The sequence below is a fragment of the Pseudophryne corroboree genome, chromosome 2 (assembly GCF_028390025.1).
Source record: "Pseudophryne corroboree isolate aPseCor3 chromosome 2, aPseCor3.hap2, whole genome shotgun sequence".
Taxonomy (NCBI): domain Eukaryota; kingdom Metazoa; phylum Chordata; class Amphibia; order Anura; family Myobatrachidae; genus Pseudophryne; species Pseudophryne corroboree.
Window position 1 is genome coordinate 168,037,898 of NC_086445.1, and position 23,235 is coordinate 168,061,132.

The following is a 23,235-nucleotide window of genomic DNA, read 5'->3' on the forward strand; positions in this document are numbered from 1 at the left end:
AAGATCCGTGGCCTCTTCCTCTCAGGGAGGACCTGTTGCGACAGGGGCCCTGTTTGTTCCAAGACTTACCGCGGTTACGTTTGATGGCATGGCGGTTGAACACCAAATCCTAGCTAGGAAAGGTATTCCGGGGGAAGTCATCCCTACTCTGATCAAAGCTAGGAAGGAGGTAACGGCGAGGCATTATCACCGTATCTGGAGGAAATGTGTCTTTGTGTGAAGCCAAGAATGCTCCTACGGAAGTTTTTCAGCTGGGTCGTTTTCTCCATTTTCTTCAGACAGGAATGGATATGGGCCTAAAGTTAGGCTCCATTAAGGTGCAGATTTCGGCCTTATCTATATTCTTTCGGAAGGAATTGGCTTCTCTCCCAGAAGTCCAGACTTTTGTAAAGGGAGTGCTACACATCCAACCTCCTTTTGTGCCCCCAGTGGCACCTTAACGTGGTGTTAAAGTTCCTTAAGTCACACTGGTTTGAACCTCTTCAAACTGTTGAATTAAAATTTCTCACTTGGAAAGTGGTCATGTTGTTGGCCTTGGCATCTGCGAGGCGGGTGTCCGAATTGGCGGCCTTGTCTCAAAAGAGCCCCTATCTAATTTTTTCATGTGGATCGAGCGGAGTTGAGAACTGTGGAGGAGAATCCTATGAAAGAAGGGCAGAAGCTGTGTAATAGTGAAGACGCTTTGGAAGATCAAAACAAGGGCGGTAACCAAGATACAAGCGAGACAAAGAATGAAAGTGTTGATTCGTTTCCATGGGAACCGTCAATAGAGGGCAAAGGTGCTACAAGTCCCCATAGAAACGGCGGAAGCCAGGATACAAGCGAGACTAAGGACGGAAGTGTTGATCCGTCTCCATGGGAACCGTCAATAGAGGGGCGGAAGTGTCCACCCCCTAGAAACCACAGAAGCTGTAGAACAGTGAAGCCAACTTGGAAAATAAGGGCGGAAGCCAGGAGATTAACGAGACGAAGAGCGGAAGTGTTGATCCGTCTCTATGGGAACCGTCAAGCGAGGCGCGGAAGTGTTAATCCGTCTCCATAGAAACCGCTATCGGAGGAGCGGAAGTATTTATCCATCTCCATGGGAACTGCTGTCAGAGGGAGCGTTAAAAGCAGGACAGAGGGTGCACTCGGTTATCCTGATGAAGCCTGCTAGACAGGCGAAACTAGTCGATACTAGAGCACCTCACTGCGTCTGCCGGCGGACATCATATGCTTTGTGTTCCCTGACACCCACGGAAATACAAGTAAGTTGAGGCGATTACCAACTTGAAAAAAGTGACTTTTTGCCCATGCTAATGAACACCTTAGGAGGATTTGCCTGAGTGATATTTATACTAGATTCACAAATAAGGACATTATAACAGCTTGGGATTCACCATTCAGCACATATTAAAGGATTAATTATCCTTCAAGTGGAAAAATCTGTGGGGACATTTAAATCCAATTATATGTTTTATGTTGTATTGTTTATATGGTAGTATACCGGTATTAGGACTCACAAATTTTACATTTTCTAAAGATAAGAATAAATGTGTACTCTTTGTCTATATTTTAATAAAATATTCATTATATAAATGCTTTGTTTATTAATTTATTAGAAGTGTCAACATCTGATACCAGAGCGCTTGGAGATTACTCTTTTTTTGGTTTTTAATAAATATAGGGGACAAGTGGATTCCCTTCTTACTCCTTTAGCAGCTTGGTCCATCAGTTAGCGGTAAGCGCTGTCCTTCAATTTCGTTTTCCTGGAGTTGAGAACTCGTCCTCAATTTCTACCTAAGGTGGTTTCGTCGTTTCATATGAACCAACCTATTGTGGTGCCTGTGGCTACAGGTTACTTGGAGGATTCTAAGTCCCTTGATGTAGTCTGGGCCTTAAAAATTTATGTAGCCAGGACGGCTCGAGTTAGGAAAACAGAGGCCCTGTTTGTCCTATATGTGGCCAACAAGTTTGGCGCTCCTGCTTCTAAGTGGACTATTGCTCACTGGATCTGTAACACGATTCAACAGGCTCATTCTACGGCTGGATTGCCGTTGCCTAATTCGGTAAAGATTTTATTTTATTTTTTTCATTTCCTCTGATGAAACGACCAGTGCCTACGGTCGAGAAACGCGTTAGGTTGAACAGCTCCGGAGTGACCCACATATCTAAACCACCTTCCTGCCGTCTCTACTACTTGGAGACAAACTGACATCACTGATAGCTCTAACCTGCCACGGTTATATCCATCCATTTCATTTTGGCCTAAAGGATCATCCAGCTGCGCTGTTGGAGAAGCACCCAGGCAGCGCAGCACAGGACGGCTTGTTGATTGGAAACTGCGGAGGTCTGGGGAATATCCGGCTGGACGGCTATTGCTTTCACTGCTACGGGTGAGACTGTTACGAGTGAGACGGGGTTTCATTTATTACGGTATCCCGTTAATATAGCCACCCATACCAGCGGCCTCATGAGGCCAGGGGCTTTTTGAGCCATCCGGGACTGTGCACTTATATTGATATTATCTATTCCACTACTACAGGATTCAATTCATTATTACGGCAATAGCCGCATACATCAGCGGCTGCACGAGGCTGGGTGTCTTTTTCGAGACTTTATAACCAATACTGGCCATTTGGATGGGACTGGCTTCTACTCATTTGTTTTAACATCTAGCCTTTATACCAGTGGCCGTACCGGGTTAAGAGCTACTGAGCCATACTAGACTCTTTGGAGATAGATATATACATATACACTATTTATCATTTCCAGTTCAGATCATTAAAAGTTCTTACCGTTTATTCAGTTTTATGAAATTCTACAGGTTATGTATATATTTTTTCTATTCACTTACTGTATTAATCTTGAATTAATTTCTTATTTATGCACCGTATATTAACTGGAAATTAAGGCTGGCCAGCCACTGTGAACTTTCTAGTATATTCATTATTTTTATCATTGTGATCTAATTGTGCATGCAAAGTGATACAGTATTACCTGTTAGGAACTATTTCGTTGTATAGAATTGATACATGTGTATCTATTATTGGTCTTCTAGAATACCAACCGTATATGACAAAGATATTAGATGGTATATATTTTAATTGTTTTAAATTTATAATTTCTCTGACGTCCTAGTGGATGCTGGGACTCCGTCAGGACCATGGGGAATAGCGGCTCCGCAGGAGACGGCACAAAATGTAAAAGTTTGACCACTAGGTGGTGTACAGGCTCCTCCCCCTATGACCCTCCTCCAAGCCTCAGTTAGGTTTTTGTGCCCGTCCGAGCAGGGTGCAATCTAGGTGGCTCTCATAAAGAGCTGCTTAGAGTAAAAGTTTTGATAGGTTTCTTATTTTCAGTGAGTCCTGCTGGCAACAGGCTCACTGCAACGAGGGACCTAGGGGAGAAGAAGTGAACTCACCTGCGTGCAGGATGGATTTGCTTCTTAGGCTACTGGACACTAGCTCCAGAGGGACGATCACAGGTACAGCCTGGATGGGTCACCGGAGCCGCGCCGCCGACCCCCTTGCAGATGCCGAAGTAAGAAGAGGTCCAGAAACCGGCGGCTGAAGGCTTTTCAGTCTTCATGAGGTAGCGCACAGCACTGCAGCTGTGCGCCATTGCGCTCAGGCACACTTCACACCAGCGGTCACTGAGGGTGCAGGGCGCTGGGGGGGGGGCGCCCTGGGCAGCAATGAGATTACCTTTCTGGCTAAAAAGAATACATCACATAGTCCCTGAGGCTATATGGATGTATTTCACCCCTGCCAGGTCTCAGAAAAACCGGGAGAAGAGCCCGCCGAAATAGGGGGTGGGGCCTATCTCCTCAGCACACAGCGCCATTTTCCTACACAGCTCCGCTGCTAGGAAGGCTCCCAGGCTCTCCCCTGCACTGCACTACAGAAACAGGGTAAAAAACAGAGAGGGGGGGCATTTTTTGGCGATATTATATATATTTAAGCAGCTATAAGGAGACAACACTTATATAAGTTTGTTCCTATATAATTATAGCACTTTGGTGTGTGCTGGCAAACTCTCCCTCTGTCTCCCCAAAGGGCTAGTGGGGTCCTGTCTTCTATCAGAGCATTCCCTGTGTGTCGGTACGTGTGTCGACATGTATGAGGACGATGTTGGTGTGGAGGCGGAGCAATTGCCGGTATTGGTGATGTCACCCCCTAGGGAGTCGACACCGGAATGGATGGCTTTGTTTATGGAATTACGTGATAATGTCAGCACGCTGCAAAAGTCTGTTGACGACATGAGACAGCCGACAAACCAATTAGCACCTGTACAGGCGTCTCAAACACCGTCAGGGGCTGTAAAACGCCCTTTGCCTCAGTCGGTCGACACAGACCCAGACACGGACACCGAATCTAGTGTCGACGGTGAAGAAACGAACGTATTTTCCAGTAGGGCCACACGTTATATGATCACGGCAATGAAGGAGGCTTTGCATATCTCTGATACTGCAAGTACCACAAAAAGGGGTATTATGTGGGGTCTGAAAAAACTACCTGTAGTTTTTCCTGAATCAGAGGAATTGAATGACGTGTGTGATGAAGCGTGGGTTACCCCTGATAAACTGCTAATTTCAAAGAAGTTATTGGCATTATACCCTTTCCCGCCAGAGGTTAGGGTGCGCTGGGAAACACCCCCTAGGGTGGACAAGGCGCTCACACGTTTATCCAAACAAGTGGCGTTACCGTCTCCTGATACGGCCGCCCTCAAGGATCCAGCTGATAGGAGGCTGGAAAATACTCTAAAAAGTATATACACACATACTGGTGTTATACTGCGACCAGCAATCGCCTCAGCCTGGATGTGCAGTGCTGGGGTGGCTTGGTCGGATTCCCTGACTGAAAATATTGATACCCTGGATAGGGACAGTATTTTATTGACTATAGAGCAATTAAAGGATGCATTCCTTTATATGCGAGATGCACAGAGAGATATCTGCACTCTGGCATCAAGAGTAAGTGCGATGTCCATATCTGCCAGAAGAAGTCTATGGACACGACAGTGGTCAGGCGATGCGGATTCCAAACGGCATATGGAAGTATTACCGTATAAAGGGGAGGAATTATTTGGGGTCGGTCTATCGGATTTGGTAGCCACGGCAACAGCCGGGAAGTCCACCTTTTTACCTCAAGTCCCCTCCCAACAGAAAAAGACGCAGTCTTTTCAGCCGCAGTCCTTTCGTTCCTATAAGAACAAGCGAGCAAAAGGACATTCATATTTGCCTCGAGGCAAAGGAAAGGGTAAGAGACTGCACCAAGCAGCCCCTTCCCAGGAGCAGAAGTCCTCCCCGGCTTCTGCAAAGGCCTCAGCATGACGCTGGGACCGTACAAGCGGACTCGGGGCGGTGGGGGGTCGCCTCAAGAATTTCAGCGCACAGTGGGCTCACTCGCAGGTGGACCCCTGGATCCTGCAGGTAGTATCTCAGGGTTACAGGTTGGAATTCGAGAAGTCTCCCCCTCGCCGGTTCCTAAAGTCTGCTTTGCCAACGTCTCCCTCCGACAGGGCGACGGTATTGGAAGCCATTCACAAGCTGTATTCTCAGCAGGTGATAGTCAAGGTACCCCTTCTACAACAGGGAAAGGGGTATTACTCCACGCTATTTGTGGTACCGAAGCCGGGCGGCTCGGTAAGACCTATTTTAAATCTGAAATCTCTGAACCTGTACATACAAAAATTCAAGTTCAAGATGGAGTCACTCAGAGCAGTGATAGCGAATCTGGAAGAAGGGGATTTTATGGTGTCCTTGGACATCAAGGATGCTTACCTTCATGTCCCAATTTGCCCTTCACACCAAGGGTTCCTCAGGTTCATGGTACAAAACTGTCATTATCAGTTTCAGACGCTGCCGTTTGGATTGTCCACGGCACCCAGGGTCTTTACCAAGGTGATGGCCGAAATGATGATCCTTCTTCGAAGAGAAGGCGTATTAATTATCCCTTGGACGATCTCCTGATAAGGGCAAGATCCAGAGAACAGCTGGAGGTCGGAGTAGCACTAACTCAAGTAGTGCTCCAACAGCACGGGTGGATTCTGAATTTTCCAAAATCCCAACTGATCCCGACGACACGTCTGCTGTTCCTAGGGATGATTCTGGACACTGTTCAGAAAAAGGTATTTCTTCCAGAGGAGAAAGCCAGGGAGTTATCCGAACTAGTCAGGAACCTCCTAAAACCAGGGACAGTGTCTGTGCATCAATGCACAAGAGTCCTGGGAAAAATGGTGGCTTCTTACGAAGCGATTCCATTCGGCAGATTCCATGCACGAATTTTTCAGTGGGATCTGCTAGACAAATGGTCCGGATCGCATCTGCAGATGCATCAGCGGATAAAATTGTCGACAAGGACAAGGGTCTCTCTGCTATGGTGGTTGCAGAGTGCTCATCTGTTGGAGGGCCGCAGATTCGGCATACAGAACTGGGTCCTAGTGACCACGGATGCCAGCCTGAGAGGCTGGGGAGCGGTCACACAAGGAAGAAACTTCCAGGGCGTGTGGTCAAGCCTGGAAACGTCTCTTCACATATACTGGAACTAAGAGCAATCTACAATGCTCTAAGCCTGGCAAAACCTCTGCTTCAGGGTCAGCCGGTGTTGATCCAGTCGGACAACATCACGGCAGTCGCCCACGTAAACAGACAGGGCGGCACAAGAAGCAGGAGGGCAATGGCAGAAGCTGCAAGGATTCTTCGCTGGGCGGAAAATCATGTGATAGCACTGTCGGCAGTGTTCATTCCGGGAGTGGACAACTGGGAAGCAGACTTCCTCAGCAGACACGATATTCACCCGGGAGAGTGGGGACTTCATCCAGAAGTCTTCCACATGATTGTGGTCCATTCGGAAAGACCAATGGTGGACATGATGGCGTCCCGCCTCAACAAAAAACTGGACAGGTATTGCGCCAGGTCAAGAGATCCTCAGGCAATAGCTGTGGACGCTCTGGTAACACCATGGGTGTACCAGTCAGTGTATGTGTTCCCTCCTCTGCCTCTCATACCCAAGGTACTGAGAATTATACGGCAAAGGGGAGTAAGAACGATACTAGTGGCTCCGGACTGGCCAAGAAGAAAAAGGCATTCCGGAAGAGGTCATCCCTACCCTGGTCAAAGCCAGGAAGGAGGTGACTGCACAACATTATCACCGCATTTGGAGAAAATATGTTGCATGGTGTGAGGCCAGGAAGGCCCCGACAGAGGAATTTCAACTGGGTTGATTCCTACATTTCCTGCAAACAGGATTATCTATGGGCCTCAAATTGGGATCCATTAAGGTTCAAATTTCGGCCCTGTCGATTTTCTTCCAGAAAGAATTGGCTTCAGTTCCTGAAGTCCAGACTTTTGTAAAAGGAGTACTACATATACAGCCCCCGGTTGTGCCCCCAGTGGCACCGTGGGATCTCAATGTAGTTTTGGATTTTCTCAAATCCCATTGGTTTGAGCCACTCAAATCGGTAGATTTGAAATATTTTACATGGAAAGTAACCATGCTACTGGCTCTGGCTTCAGCCAGGAGAGTGTCAGAATTGGCGGCTTTATCGTATAAAAGCCCATATCTGATTTTCCATTCGGACAGGGCAGAATTGAGGACGCGTCCTCATTTTCTGCCTAAGGTGGTATCAGCGTTTCACCTGAACCAGCCTATTGTGGTGCCTGCGGCTACTAGCGATTTGGAGGATTCCAAGTTGCTGGACGTTGTCAGAGCATTGAAAATATATATTTCAAGGACGGCTGGAGTCAGAAAATCTGACTCGCTGTTTATACTATATGCACCCAACAAGATGGGTGCTCCTGCTTCTAAGCAGACGATTGCTCGTTGGATTTGTAGCACAATTCAACTGGCACATTCTGTGGCAGGCCTGCCACAGCCTAAATCTGTCAATGCCCACTCCACAAGGAAGGTGGGTTCATCTTGGGCGGCTGCCCGAGGGGTCTCGGCATTACAACTCTGCCGAGCAGCTACGTGGTCAGGGGAGAACACGTTTGTAAAATTCTACAAATTTGATACCCTGGCTAAGGAGGACCTGGAGTTCTCTCATTCGGTGCTGCAGAGTCATCCGCACTCTCCCGCCCGTTTGGGAGCTTTGGTATAATCCCCATGGTCCTGACGGAGTCCCAGCATCCACTAGGACGTCAGAGAAAATAAGATTTTACTTACCGATAAATCTATTTCTCATAGTCCGTAGTGGATGCTGGGCGCCCATCCCAAGTGCGGATTGTCTGCAATACTTGTACATAGTTGTTATTACAAAAAAATCGGGTTGTTTATTGTTGTGAGCCATCTTTTCAGAGGCTCCTACGTTATCATACTGTTAACTGGGTTCAGATCACAAGTTGTACGGTGTGATTGGTGTGGCTGGTATGAGTCTTACCCGGGATTCAAAATCCTTCCTTATTGTGTACGCTCGTCCGGGCACAGTATCCTAACTGAGGCTTGGAGGAGGGTCATAGGGGGAGGAGCCAGTACACACCACCTAGTGGTCAAACTTTTAAATTTTGTCTCCTGCGGAGCCGCTATTCCCCATGGTCCTGACGGAGTCCCAGCATCCACTACGGACTATGAGAAATAGATTTATCGGTAAGTAAAATCTTATTATTTTGTATCAGATTGTGGTCACTTTAAGGAGTATAATTTTAGTAAAAAATTTTTTTACTTTGTTATTTAACCACAATGAAATAAAAAATACAAAGTTAAATTTTCTTGATTGGCTCTTCCTTTTGCACACATTTTGGTTCCTTTTTTCTTGTTGTAATTTGGGGGTTGGCAGCTTTCCCCCCTTTTTCCATATTGTGCGGCACTAGGAAGTTCCCCGAGGTTGTAAGGCACGGGTGCCTCTTCTTTCCTTTTCTCTTAATTCGGTAAAGGCCCATTCCAGTAGGAAGGTGGGCTCTTCTCGGGCGGCTTCCCGAGGTCGCGTCTGCATTACAGCTTTGCCGGGCAGCTACTTGGTCGGGTTCAAACACTTTTTTGCAAAATTCTACAAGTTTGATACCCTGGCTAATGAGGACCTCATGTTTGCTCAGTCGGTGCTGCAGAGTTAGCCGCACTCTCCTGCCCGGTCTGGAGCTTTGGTATAATCCCCATGGTCCTTAGGGAGTCCCCAGCATCCTCTAGGATGTAAGAGAAAATAAGATTTTAAACCTACCGGTAAATGTTTTTCTCCTAGTCCGTAGAGGATGCTGGGTGCCCGTTCGAGTGCGGACTATTTCTGCAAGGCTTGTATATAGTTGTTGCTTACTTAAGGGTTATGTTACAGTTGTGATCAGTCTCTGGTTGATGTTTTATTCATGCTGTTAACCGGTTTTGTGTATGCCAGGTTGTACAGTATGTATGGTGTGGGCTGGTATGTATCTCACCCTTAGATTAACAAAAATCCTTTCCTCGTTTTGTCCGCCTCCTCTGAGCACAGTTCTTTAACTGATTTCTGGAGGAGGGGCATAGAGGGAGGAGCCAGTGCACACCCATTCTAAAGTCTTAGAGTGCCCATGTCTCCTGCGGAGACCGTCTATACCCCATGGTCCTTACGGAGTCCCCAGCATACTCTACGGACTAGGAGCAAAAGATTTACCGGTAGGTTTAAAAAATTTCTCTGACGTCCTAGTGGATGCTGGGAACTCCGTAAGGACCATGGGGAATAGCGGCTCCGCAGGAGACTGGGCACAAAAGTAAAGCTTTAGGACTACCTGGTGTGCACTGGCTCCTCCCCCTATGACCCTCCTCCAAGCCTCAGTTAGATTTTTGTGCCCGGCCGAGAAGGGTGCACACTAGGGGCTCTCCTGAGCTTCTTAGTAAAAGTTTAGTTTTAGGTTTTTTATTTTCAGTGAGACCTGCTGGCAACAGGCTCACTGCATCGAGGGACTAAGGGGAGAAGAAGCGAACCTGCCTGCTTGCAGCCAGCTTGGGCTTCTTAGGCTACTGGACACCATTAGCTCCAGAGGGACCGAACACAGGCCCAGCCTCGAGTCCGGTCCCAGAGCCGCGCTGCCGGCCCCCTTACAGAGCCAGAAGTAAGAAGAGGTCCGGAAAAATCGGCGGCAGAAGACATCTGTCTTCAACAAGGTAGCGCACAGCACTGCAGCTGTGCGCCATTGTTACTCAGGCACACTTCACACTTCGGTCACTGAGGGTGCAGGGCGCTAGGGGGGGGCGCCCTTGAGCAGCAATGTAAACACCTTGGCTGGCGAAAATACACCACATATAACCCCCAGGGCTATATGGATGTATTTTAACCCCTGCCAGAACTCACCAAAAAGCGGGAGATAGGCTCCGCCCCCTTCTCGGCGGCCTTATCTCCTCAGCACACGGGCGCCATTTTCCATCACAGCTCTGCTGGAAGGACGTCTCCCTGACTCTCCCCTGCAGTCCTGCACTACAGAAAAGGGTAAAGAGAGGGGGGCACTAATTTGGCGCAGTTCTAATAATAACAGCAGCTATAAAGGGAAAAGCACGTTTTATAGTGGTATTCCTGTCTATATATAGCACTCTGGTGTGTGCTGGCATACTCTCCCTCTGTCTCCCCAAAGGGCTAGTGGGGTCCTGTCCTCTATCAGAGCATTCCCTGTGTGTGCGGTGTGTCTGTACGATTGTGTCGACATGTTTGAGGAGGTAAATGAGATGGAGGCGGAGCAATTGCCTATTATAGAGTTGTCACCCCCTAGGGAGTCGACACCTGAGTGGCTGAGCTTATGTAAGGAATTGCGTGACAGTGTCAGTTCTTTACGAAAGACAGTTGACGACATGAGACAGCCGGCTACTCAGCTTGTGCCTGTCCAGGGGTCTCAAACGCCATCAGGGGCTTTAAAACGCCCGTGACTTCCAGTAGGGCCACACGTTACATGATTGAAGCAATAAAAAATGTATTGCGTATCTCTGATAATACAATTACCACTAAAAAGGGTATTATGTTTGGTGAGAAAAAACTGCCTGTAGTTTTTCCTGTATCCGAGGAATTAAATGAAGTGTGTGATGAGGCGTGGGTTTCCCCCGATAAAAAACTGATAATTCCTAAAAGGTTATTGGCATCGTACCCTTTCCCGCCAGAGGATAGGGCACGTTGGGAAACACCCCCTAGGGTGGATAAAGCGCTCACACGCTTGTCTAAACAGGTAGCACTACCCTCTCCTGATACGGCCGCCCTAAAGGAACCTGCCGATAGAAAGCAGGAGAATATCCTAAAATGTATATACACTCACACGGGTGTTATACTGCGACCAGCAATCGCCTCAGCCTGGATGTGCAGTGCGGGCGTGGCGTGGTCTGATTCCCTGACTGAAAATATTGATACCCTAGATAGGGACAGTATATTACTGACTATAAAGCATTTGAAAGATGCATTTTTATATATGCGTGATGCACAGAGGGATATTTGCCGACTGGCATCAAGAGTTGGCGCGCTGTCCATTTCTGCAAGAAGTGGTTTATGGACGCGGCAGTGGTCAGGTGATGCGGATTCTAAAAGGCACATGGAAGTATTGCCTTATAAGGGGGAGGAGTTATTTGGGGTAGGTCTATCAGACCTGGTAGCCACGGCAAGGAAACAGCCAGTTCCCAGGAACAAAAGCCCTCTCCCGCCTCCGCAAAGTCCTCAGCATGACGCTGGGGCTTTACAAGTGGACTCAGGCACGGTGGGGGCCCGTCTCAAGAAGTTCAGTGCGCAGTGGGCCCACTCGCAAGTGGACCCCTGGATCCTTCAGGTGGTATCTCAGGGGTACAAATTGGAATTCGAGACTTCTCCCCCTCGCCGTTTCCTAAAGTCTGCTTTACAGACGTCTCCCTCAGACAGGGAGGCAGTATTGCAAGCCATTCACAAGCTGTATTCCCAGCAGGTGATAATCAAGGTACCCCTCCTGCAACAGGGAAAGGGGTACTATTCCACACTATTTGTGGTACCGAAGCCGGACGGCTCGGTGAGACCAATTTTAAATCTAAAATCCTTGAACACTTACATACAAAGGTTCAAATTCAAGATGGAGTCACTCAGAGCAGTGATTGCAAACCTGGAAGAAGGGGACTATATGGTGTCTCTGGACATCAAAGATGCTTACCTACATGTCCCAATTTACCCTTCTCACCAAGGGTACCTCAGGTTTGTGGTACAGAACTGTCACTATCCGTTTCAGACGCTGCCGTTTGGATTGTCCACGGCACCCCGGGTCTTTACAAAGGTAATGGCCGAAATGATGATACTCCTTCGAAAGAAGGGAGTTTTTTAGTTAGTCCTTACTTGGACGATCTCCTGATAAGGGCAAGATCCAGGTAACAGTTGGAAGTCGGGGTAGCACTATCTCGGATAGTGCTGCGGCAGCACGGTTGGATTCTCAATATTCCAAAATCGCAGCTGATCCCGACGACACGCCTTCTATTCCTAGGGATGATCCTGGACACAGTCCAGAAAAAGGTGTCTCTCCCGGAGGAGAAAGCCAGGGAGTTATCCGAGCTAGTCAGAAATCTCCTAAAACCAGGCCAAGTCTCAGTGCATCAATGCACAAGGGTCCTGGGAAAGATGGTGGCTTCTTACGAAGCAATCCCATTCGGCAGATTCCACGCAAGAACCTTCCAGTGGGATCTGCTAGACAAGTGGTCCGGGTCGCATCTTCAGATGCATCAGCGGATAATCTTGTCACCAAGGACAAGGGTGTCTCTCCTGTGGTGGTTGCAGAGTGCTCATCTTCTAGAGGGCCGCAGATTCGGCATTCAGGACTGGGTCCTGGTGACCACGGATGCCAGCCTGAGAGGCTGGGGAGCAGTCACACAGGGAAGAAATTTCCAGGGCTTGTGGTCAAGCCTGGAGACATCACTTCACATAAATATCCTGGAGCTAAGGGCCATCTACAATGCTCTAAGCCTAGCAAGACCTCTGCTTCAAGGTCAGCCGGTGCTGATCCAGTCAGACAACATCACGGCAGTCGCCCACGTAAACAGACAGGGCGGCACAAGAAGCAGGAGGGCAATGGCAGAAGCTGCAAGGTTTCTTCGCTGGGCGGAAAATCATGTGATAGCACTGTCAGCAGTGTTCATTCCGGGAGTGGACAACTGGGAAGCAGACTTCCTCAGCAGACACGACCTCCACCCGGGAGAGTGGGGACTTCACCCAGAAGTCTTCCACATGATTGTGAACCGTTGGGAAAAACCAAAGGTGGACATGATGGCGTCCCGCCTCAACAAAAAACTAGACTGGTATTGCGCCAGGTCAAGGGACCCTCAGGCAATAGCTGTGGACGCTCTGGTAACACCGTGGGTGTACCAGTCAGTGTATGTGTTCCCTCCTCTGCCTCTCATACCCAAGGTACTGAGAATCATAAGAAGGAGAGGAGTAAGGACTATACTCGTGGCTCCGGATTGGCCAAGAAGGACTTGGTACCCGGAACTTCAAGAGATGCTCACAGAGGAACCGTGGCCTCTACCTCTAAGAAGGGATCTGCTCCAGCAGGGACCCTGTCTGTTCCAAGACTTACCGCGGCTGCGTTTGACGGCATGGCGGTTGAACGCCGGATCCTGAAGGAAAAAGGCATTCCGGATGAAGTCATCCCTACCCTGATCAAAGCCAGGAAGGATGTAACCGCACAACATTATCACCGTATTTGGCGTAAATTTGTTGCGTGGTGCGAGGCCAGGAAGGCCCCTACAGAGGAATTTCAACTGGGTCGTTTCCTGCATTTCCTGCAAACAGGACTGTCTATGGGCCTAAAATTAGGGTCCATTAAGGTTCAAATTTCGGCCCTGTCGATTTTCTTCCAGAACTGGCTTCAGTTCCTGAAGTTCAGACGTTTGTCAAGGGGGTACTGCATATACAACCTCCTTTTGTGCCTCCAGTGGCACCTTGGGATCTCAATGTAGTTTTGGTTCCTAAAATCACATTGGTTTGAACCACTCACCACTGTGGACTTAAAATATCTCACATGGAAAGTGGTAATGCTGTTGGCCCTGGCTTCAGCCAGGCGTGTCTCAGAATTGGCGGCTTTATCTTATAAAAGCCCTTACCTAATTTTTCATACGGACAGGGCAGAATTGAGGACTCGTCCTCAATTTCTCCCTAAGGTGGTTTCAGCGTTTCACCTGAACCAGCCTATTGTGGTACCTGCGGCTACTAGGGACTTGGAGGACTCCAAGTTGCTGGACGTAGTCAGGGCCCTGAAAATATGTTTCCAGGACGGCTGGAGTCAGGAAATCTGACTCGCTGTTATCCTGTATGCACCCAACAAGCTGGGTGCTCCTGCTTCTAAGCAGACTATTGCTCGTTGGATTTGTAGTACAATTCAGCTTGCACATTCTGTGGCAGGCCTGCCACAGCCAAAATCTGTGAAAGCCCATTCCACAAGGAAGGTGGGCTCGGCGTTACAACTTTGCCGAGCAGCTACTTGGTCAGGGGCAAACACGTTTGCTAAATTCTACAAATTTGATACCCTGGCTGAGGAGGACCTGGAGTTCTCTCATTCGGTGCTGCAGAGTCATCCGCACTCTCCCGCCCGTTTGGGAGCTTTGGTATAATCCCCATGGTCCTTACGGAGTTCCCAGCATCCACTAGGACGTCAGAGAAAATAAGAATTTACTTACCGATAATTCTATTTCTCGTAGTCCGTAGTGGATGCTGGGCACCCATCCCAAGTGCGGATTGTCTGCAATACTTGTACATAGTTATTGTTACAAAAATCGGGTTATTGTTGTGAGCCATCTTTCCAGAGGCTCCTCTGTTATCATGCTGTTAACTGGGTTCAGATCACAGGTTATACTGTGTGGCTGGTATGAGTCTTACCCTGGATTCAAAATCCTTCCTTATTGTGTACGCTCGTCCGGGCACAGTATCCTAACTGAGGCTTGGAGGAGGGTCATAGGGGGAGGAGCCAGTGCACACCAGGTAGTCCTAAAGCTTTACTTTTGTGCCCAGTCTCCTGCGGAGCCGCTATTCCCCATGGTCCTTACGGAGTTCCCAGCATCCACTACGGACTACGAGAAATAGAATTATCGGTAAGTAAATTCTTATTTTTTTTTTTATTTTATTTTTTTTATTTCCCCCTCGGTTGAAATAAGAAATACAAGTCACTGTGGTTTCTACTAGGGTTGTTTTCCCAGGGACGTTGGGCAGGCAACAGCTGGCTTAGGAAGACTCCTTTTTCAATGTAACTTTTTTATTTTTATTTTCTGTGCTGCTTTTAACATAGTATAGGCCAACACGTTTGTCATAGATATAGATATATCTATCTATATCTATCTATCTATCTATCTATCTATCTATCTATCTATCTCTCTCAGTCCCAAGACCATCCACCTGGGTGCCCTCCTTAAAATACTATAGGACAATGAAGGGTTCCTTCAGCTATCACAGCATGTCCCCTAGCTGCATGAAAAGAATCAGGCGGCGCTCCAGGAATTTGATTAAAGCCAAAAAAACTGTTCGATAAAGGTGCAAAATATTTCAAACAGGCATAGTGCAAGCCACCAAATTCCTGGAGTGCCGCCTGGTTCTTTTCATGCAGCTAGGGGACATGCTGTGATAGCTGAAGGAACCCTTCATTGATAGAGATATATAGATAGATATAATTTTTGCTGTATACTGATCAGTCTTCATACATCTTTGCTGCAGTCACACCAAACAGCCCTTCTTGGCATGCCAGGTTGTGTGAGAATCTTTGCTACTAGAACCTGAATAGCCTTAGCTGAGGTCTAGATTGCAGTCGGCAATCTGCTCCCAGACCAGTTTCTAATGGGAAGGGGACATCTCCCACAAAGCACTTTGAAGCCCCAGCTGTATTGCTGTCTACAGTGTGATCCTGCATGTAGCTTGCTGGAGTCTCCAGCCTCAACACTTATATGAAGTCTGCAGTGTTCAGGTTAAGCCTGTGATGTGTGCCACAAAATGCAAATTCGTTCAGCTTGAATGGAGCAAACGTTTCAGCAATGGGATTTTTTCAATACTTAGTGTACGCATGGTCTTTAAAACATAAGGCAATAATAACAAGCACAGTAACAATGCTACAATAGTAACATTAAATACACAAATCTAATTCTTGGGCATAAACCCAGGAGCGATGTATTCACATAGCACTTTTTCTGTACCCGCGTGTGGTTTAACCTTCCAATTTTTCCTTTAATTGCAGCTGGTGTGTGGCTATAGTCATACTATGGGCTTATCTGATCAAGGTTACCTCTACTCCTGGGGAGCCAACACTAATGGGCAATTGGGAATTGGAAGCAAAAGCAACCAGCTTTCTCCTGTCAGAGTTGATATCAGTGAAAGGTACTGTAGTAACTTTTTTTTTTTTATTTTATTTTTATTTTCCTGCAGCGGGGTACACTGGATTCGACAGGGAATACATCAGGGGTGTAGAGTTGGATCTTGATCCAAGGCACCAACAGGCTAAAGCTTTGACTTTTCCCAGGATGCACTGCATCGCCTCTATAGCACCACCTCCAGGCATCTGAGCTCGTTTTGTAAGTTGGTGCCTGCAGAGCAGGTCACAAACAGGTGGGGCTGCGCTAGGCAGCCCTGAAAAGAACTTTTAAGAAGACTTCCAAGGGCCGCAACACTTTCCATGTATTTATGACTTGCTTTGCTGCAGATCCATCACTGCCCCCAGCAGCACTGCATACTGGTCATCGGGCACACCACCGCTGATGCTCTCCAGGATCGTGTGGCTGCACATCAGGGAGGAGACTGTAAATCGCGTTGCAGTCCCAGGAGATGCACCGCACCGCTGGCGTGGACACTGTTCTGCACAGGGACCCTACTATATCCACCAGGGCAGGGAGCACAGGTCAGATCTACTAAGATCCATTTACAATAGGTTCTGCAGTACCCGGTGGTGAAACCCAGCAGCTGCGATAAGGCACTGACCTGTAGCCCCTCCCCCAGCTCCGAGAGCCCTGTACTGCTGGTGTTCCCGCCCTGGAGCTGCGTTTCTCTCCCTCATGCCAACATATTTTGGCGCCATCTACACTACTAGCTGGGCTGATCTCCAGGACTGCAGGGCTCTGTCTCCTCTAGAACCACCAGTCTCATCAGCGCTGTGCATTTACAGGACACTGAAGTCTAATACATGTAATTTTATACAGTGTGTGTGTTAAGAACAAGTGTACTGCTACCTGAATATTTAGTACAAGTATTCTGGGATGTACATCCAGTATCTACTGTGCATTGTTATAGCTATAGTCATACATATTTATATGTAGTTTTATTGTTTACATGTAATAACTTCTGCATTGTACCTGTGACTGAGTGTGCCTGTAGCTGTTGTGTGGATTTCATTTCCCTATATCACACACTTTTTTTTTTTTTTTTTTTTTTTTTTTTACTGTGTATTTCTCTGGCTGGGTCCACAGGATTATCCACAGGATAACATTGGGATATGGTTGAAATGGAAATGGCACCAACATGGTCACGAGCTTTCTGGCCTCCCAGGATGCATTGGGGCCTCACCATATAGTCCCGCTCACTGACTCAGTCAATCAGTTTTTTGCTTGGTGCGGCAGGAAGCCACATGGTCACAGGGCTGCTGTGAATAAAGCAGCCTGAAGATTTTATATTTTTATAGACTTACTATGTTTGAGTGACTTTTCGTAACAGCGTCTTAAACGCATACTGGAAAGAGTCAATCCAACAACTCCCCACCGGGTCGTAACAACGCTTAACTTCGCGGTACAGTGCTGTCTCGACGGGCGTCTGTGTCAGATGTTCTAGTAGGTCCAGCAGACGTAACCAGGCTGTGGCCGGAGCATGGGGGGAAGGTAAGTGTATGGATTTCCTCTTACTAGAGGGGTCCGGACACCGCAACACTGTCGGTGGAGACTACGAACAGTGTGATGCGCGGAACATCTCGAGTGCGACAGTGCTACGCTCTAGGGATCCTAGGCGCCAGGACTAGGGAGAGGCCACGATCCTTGGAGTTTAAGTCAATGGGGGGATTCGGACGCTCTCCTGGCCGCCCCTCCTCCGAGTTCATGACCAGTTTCCGCGCATCTCCCGTCCATGAACTAAATCACCTCACTTCCGGCTCAGACGCTACCACAAGGGTACTCTGTCGCAGCTTAGATGCTGTGGTTGTGTACACTAGAGATCCCGCCTCGACCGAGTCGCAGGCCTTAGCGTCTGCATACACATGGAAGTCGCTGAGTGTCCGTCAGTGAGCGACTATTGGTTATCAGGAGCGGTAGTGTACATCAGTAGCGTCTGAATCCACTCAGCGTCTTACGAGTGCATTTGTTTGGATATGGAAGCGTGGTGAGTCTCCCTGTATCCCGCTCTACAGAGGAAGGGTATACAGTACTAAAAATTCTCTCCTTATTAGTATGAATTGTTAATTTTTAGTACATATTGCATATGAGATCTGTATATTACTGTGTCTTCTGCATGTTATGTTGAAAAAGAACCAGTTGAAACAGAAGTACAATTTTCCTACTTACTTGTAAGTTGTTATGGGGGTTGTATTCTCGTATGACAATGTCTAATTCCTTAACATGTGACTGACTGCTAGTATGTGTGCTGACTTTTCTATGTTGTCAGTCCTGTTCTGACCCTCAATTCAGGTGCACGGCTGTGGTCAGATTGATCTCACTTCTATATACTCATATAGGTGATTTTCAGTCACAAATTGTGTAGTCATTAACAGATTATTACCATGTCTGTGAGCGGCAAAAGTGATGAGAATTTATCAAGCACTCCTACATCCCTAGCATGCTAATCTTGTAAGACAGAGTTAATTGGTATGGACCAATTAGTCGCCTATGAGGGGTTGTGTGCGAACTCTTTTGCTTTTCAGCAAAGTAAAAAACAGGAGTTGGTTCAACCACCAACAGAGCCACCATGGAATAGGTTCGCAAAGACTTTATCCTCAATAGCGGACAGGTTAACTCCGGTAGCACCACCTCAAGGGTTAGGTTACACTATTAACCCATATATGCAGCTCCCTTCCTACGGCTTGGTTCCAGTAGCCTCTACGAGCAACCAAGGGACAGGTAAGACTAAGACAGATGCGTCTATGTGGCAGACTACACAAGATGATACAACAGATGATGATACAGTATATTCAAATACTCCATAGTATGATCCGTCGCAGAGTTTTAGTTCAGAGGATGTAGCTGAACTTATTGATGCTGTGAAGGCTGTTCTCTCTTTGCAAGAGCCAGCCAAGGCAGTGTTAAAATCTAAAGCACCTGTGTTTAAACTAACAAAACCAGTTAAAACTGAATTTCCAGCGTCGGATGAGCTGACTGAAATGATGGATGAGTCTTGGGCGACGCCCAGTAAGAAATATAAGATTCAGAAAAGATGGAATTCTTATTATCCATTTCCAGCTGTGGAGTGTTCGAAAAGAGAAGTTCCTCCAAAAGTAGATGCACATGTACTGCGACTTGTTCATAAATCTGCTTTACCACGGTCATCTACCTCACTAAAAGATGTCAGACAGAAGGGTAGATAGTTTCCTGAAAAAATAAGAATTTACTCACCAGTAATTCTATTTCTCGTAGTCTGTAGTAGATGCTGGGTACTCCGTAAGGACCATGGGGAATAGACGGGCTCCGCAGGAGACTGGGCACTCTTTTTAAAGAAAGATTAGGTACTATATCTGGTGTGCACTGGCTCCTCCCTCTGCCTCTCCTCCAGACCCCAGTTAGGGAAACTGTGCCCGGAAGAGCTGACATTACTAGGAAAGGATTTGGAATCCAGGGTAAGACTCATACCAGCCACACCAATCACACCGTACAACTTGTGATAACTATACCCAGTTAACAGTATGAACAACAGCTGAGCCTCATTCAACAGATGGCTCAGAACAATAACCCTATAGTTATGCAATAACTATATACAAGTATTGCAGAAGTCTGCACTTGGGACGGGCTCCCAGCATCCACTACGGACTACGAGAAATAGAATTACCGGTGAGTAAAATCTTATTTTCTCTGACGTCCTAGTGGATGCTGGGTACTCCGTAAGGACCATGGGGATTATACCAAAGCTCCCAAACGGGCGGGAGAGTGCAGATGACTCTGCAGCACCGAATGAGCAAACTCAAGGTCCTCCTCAGCCAGGGTATCAAACTTGTAGGATTTTGCAAATGTGTTTGATCCCGACCAGGTAGCAGCTCGGCAAAGTTGTAAAGCCGAGACCCCTCGGGCAGCCGCCCAAGAAGAGCCCACCTTCCTCGTGGAATGGGCTTTTACTGATTTAGGATGCGGCAGTCCAGCCGCAGAATGTGCAAGTTGAATCGTGCTACAGATCCAGCGAGCAATAGTCTGCTTAGAAGCAGGAGCACCCAGCTTGTGGGGTGCATGCAGGATAAACAGCGAGTCAGTTTTTCTGACTCTAGCTGTCCTGGAAACTTAGATTTTCAGGGCCCGGACTACGTCCAGCAACTTGGAATCCTCAAAGTCCCGAGTAGCCGCAGGCACCACAATAAGTTGGTTCAAATGAAACTCTGATACCACCTTAGGGAGAAATTGGGGACGAGTCCTCAATTCTGCCCTGTCCATATGGAAGATCAGATAAGGGCTTTTACATGACAAAGCCGCCAATTTTGACACACGCCTAGCCGAAGCCAAGGCCAAAAGCATGACCACTTTCCACGTGAGATACTTCAACTCCACAGTCTGAAGTGGCTCAAACCAATGTGATTTTAGGAAATCCAACACTACGTTGAGATCCCAAGGTGCCACTGGAGGCACAAAAGGGGGCTGAATATGCAGCACTCCCTTAACAAACGTCTGAACTTCAGACAGTGAAGCCAGTTCTTTTTGAAAGAAAATAGACAGGGCCGAAATCTGGACTTTAATGGATCCCAATTTTAGGCCCATATTCACTCCTGACTGTAGGAAGTGCAGAAATCGACCCAGCTGAAATTCCTCTGTTGGGGCCTTCATAGCCTCACACCAAGCAACACATTTTCACCATATGCGGTGATAATGTTTTGCTGTCACATCCTTCCTAGCTTTTATCAGCGTAGGAATGACTTCAACCGGAATGCCCTTTTCTCTGACGTCCTAGTGGATGCTGGGCACTCCGAAAGGACCATGGGGAATAGCGGCTCCGCAGGAGACTGGGCACAACTAAAGAGAGCTTTTAGGTCACCTGGTGTGCACTGGCTCCTCCCACTATGACCCTCCTCCAAGCCCCAGTTAGATTTTGTGCCCGGCCGAGGTTGGATGCACATTAGGGGCTCTCCTGAGCTTCTAGAAAGAAAGTATATAATTAGGTTTTTTATTTTACAGTGAGACCTGCTGGCAACAGGCTCACTGCAGCGAGGGACTAAGGGGAGAAGAAGCGAACCTACCTGCTTGCAGCTAGCTTGGGCTTCTTAGGCTACTGGACACCATTAGCTCCAGAGGGATCGACCGCATGGAACTGGCCTTGGTGTTCGGTCCCGGAGCCGCGCCGCCGTCCCCCTTACAGAGCCAGAAGCAAGAAGAGGTCCAGAAAATCGGCGGCAGAAGACATCAGTCTTCACCAAGGTAGCGCATAGCACTGCAGCTGTGCGCCATTGCTCCTCATGCACACTTCACACTCCGGTCACTGAGGGTGCAGGGCGCTGGGGGGGGGGGGGGGGGGGGTGCCCTGAAAAGCAATAAAAACACCTTGGCTGGCATATATATCACAATATATAGCCCCAGAGGCTATATATGTGATAAATACCCCTGCCAGAATCCATAAAAATGCGGGAGAAAAGTCCGCGAAAAAGGGGCGGAGCTATCTCTCTCAGCACACTGGCGCCATTTTCTCTTCACAGTGCAACTGGAAGACAGCTCCCCAGGCTCTCCCCTGTAGTTTTCAGGCTCAAAGGGTTAAAAAGAGGGGGGGCACTAAATTTAGGCGCAATATTGTATATACAAGCAGCTATTGGGAAAAATTCACTCAATATAGTGTTAATCCCTAAATTATATAGCGCTCTGGTGTGTGCTGGCATACTCTCTCTCTGTCTCCCCAAAGGGCTGTGTGGGGTCCTGTCCTCAGTCAGAGCATTCCCTGTGTGTGTGCGGTGTTGGTACGGCTGTGTCAACACGTTTGATGAGGAGGCTTATGTGATGACAGAGCAGATGCCGATAAATGGGATGTCGCCCCCTGTGGGGCCGACACCAGAGTGGATGGATAGGTGGAAGGTAAACAGACAGTGTCAACTCCTTACATAAAAGGCTGGATGACGTAACAGCTATGGGACAGCCGGCTTCTCAGCCCGCGCCTGCCAAGGCGTCTCAAAGGCCATCAGGGGCTCAAAAAAAGTGTTACACATTTCTGACATTAACCCAAGTACCACTAAAAAAGGGTTTTATGTTTGGGGAGAAAAAGCAGGCAGTGTTTTGTTCCCCCATCAAATGAGTGAATGAAGTGTGAAAAAGCGTGAGTTCCCCCGATAAGAAACTGGTAATTTCTAAAAAGTTACTGATGGCGTACCCTTTCCCGCCAGAGGATAAGTTACGCTGGGAGATATCCCCTAGGGTGGATAAGGCGCTCACGTTTGTCAAAAAAGGTGGCACTGCCGTCTTAGGATACGGCCACTTTGAAGGTACCTGCTGATAAAAAGCAGGAGGCTATCCTGAAGTCTGTCTTTACACACTCGGGTACTAGACTGAGACCTGCAGATAGTGCTGCTGCAGCGTGGTCTGTAACCCTGTCAAACAGGGATACTATTTTGCGAAAATAAGACGTCCTCTTATATATGAGGGATGCACAGAGGGATATTTTGCCGGCTGGCATCCAGAATTAATGCAATGTCCATTCGGTCAGGAGGTTATTGGAGACCCGACACTGGACAGGTGATGCTGACTTTAAAAGGCACATAGAGCCTTATAAGGGTGAGGAATTGTTTGGGGATGGTCTCTGGGACCTCGTATCCACAGCAACAGCTGGGAAGGAAAAATTTTTACCTCAGGTTTCCTCACAGCCTCAGAAAGCACTGTATTATCAGGTACAGTCCTTTCGGCTTCAGAAATGCAAGCGTGTAAAACGAGGGAAGAGGGAAAAAGCTGCACCAGTCGGCCAGTTCCCAGAATCAAAATTCTTCCCCCGCTTCCTCGGAGTCCACCGCATGACGGGGGCTCCACAGGCGTAGCCAGGTACGGTGGGGGGCCGCCTCAAAAATTTCAGCGATCAGTGGGCTCGCTCACAGGTGGATCCCTAGATCCTTCAAGTAGTATTTCAGGGGTACAAGCTGGAATTCGAGGCATCTCCCCCCCCACAGTTTCCTCAAATCTGCCTTGCCGACAACTCCCTCAGGCAGGGACACTGTGCTAGAGGCAATTCACAAGCTGTATTCCCAGCAGG

At 47.9% G+C, this 23,235-nt stretch overlaps 1 protein-coding gene across 2 annotated transcripts in view; it reads left to right on the plus strand.

Moving 5' to 3' along the window:
• The window catches only part of RCBTB1 (RCC1 and BTB domain containing protein 1), a 139,424-nt gene that overhangs the window by 64,405 nt on the left and 51,784 nt on the right, over window positions 1-23,235 (plus strand). For both annotated transcript variants that reach the window (XM_063951974.1, XM_063951975.1), the window contains one exon: window positions 16,085-16,224. In XM_063951974.1, coding sequence (XP_063808044.1) covers window positions 16,085-16,224 — 140 coding nt within the window. The remainder of the gene's footprint in view (window positions 1-16,084; window positions 16,225-23,235) is intronic.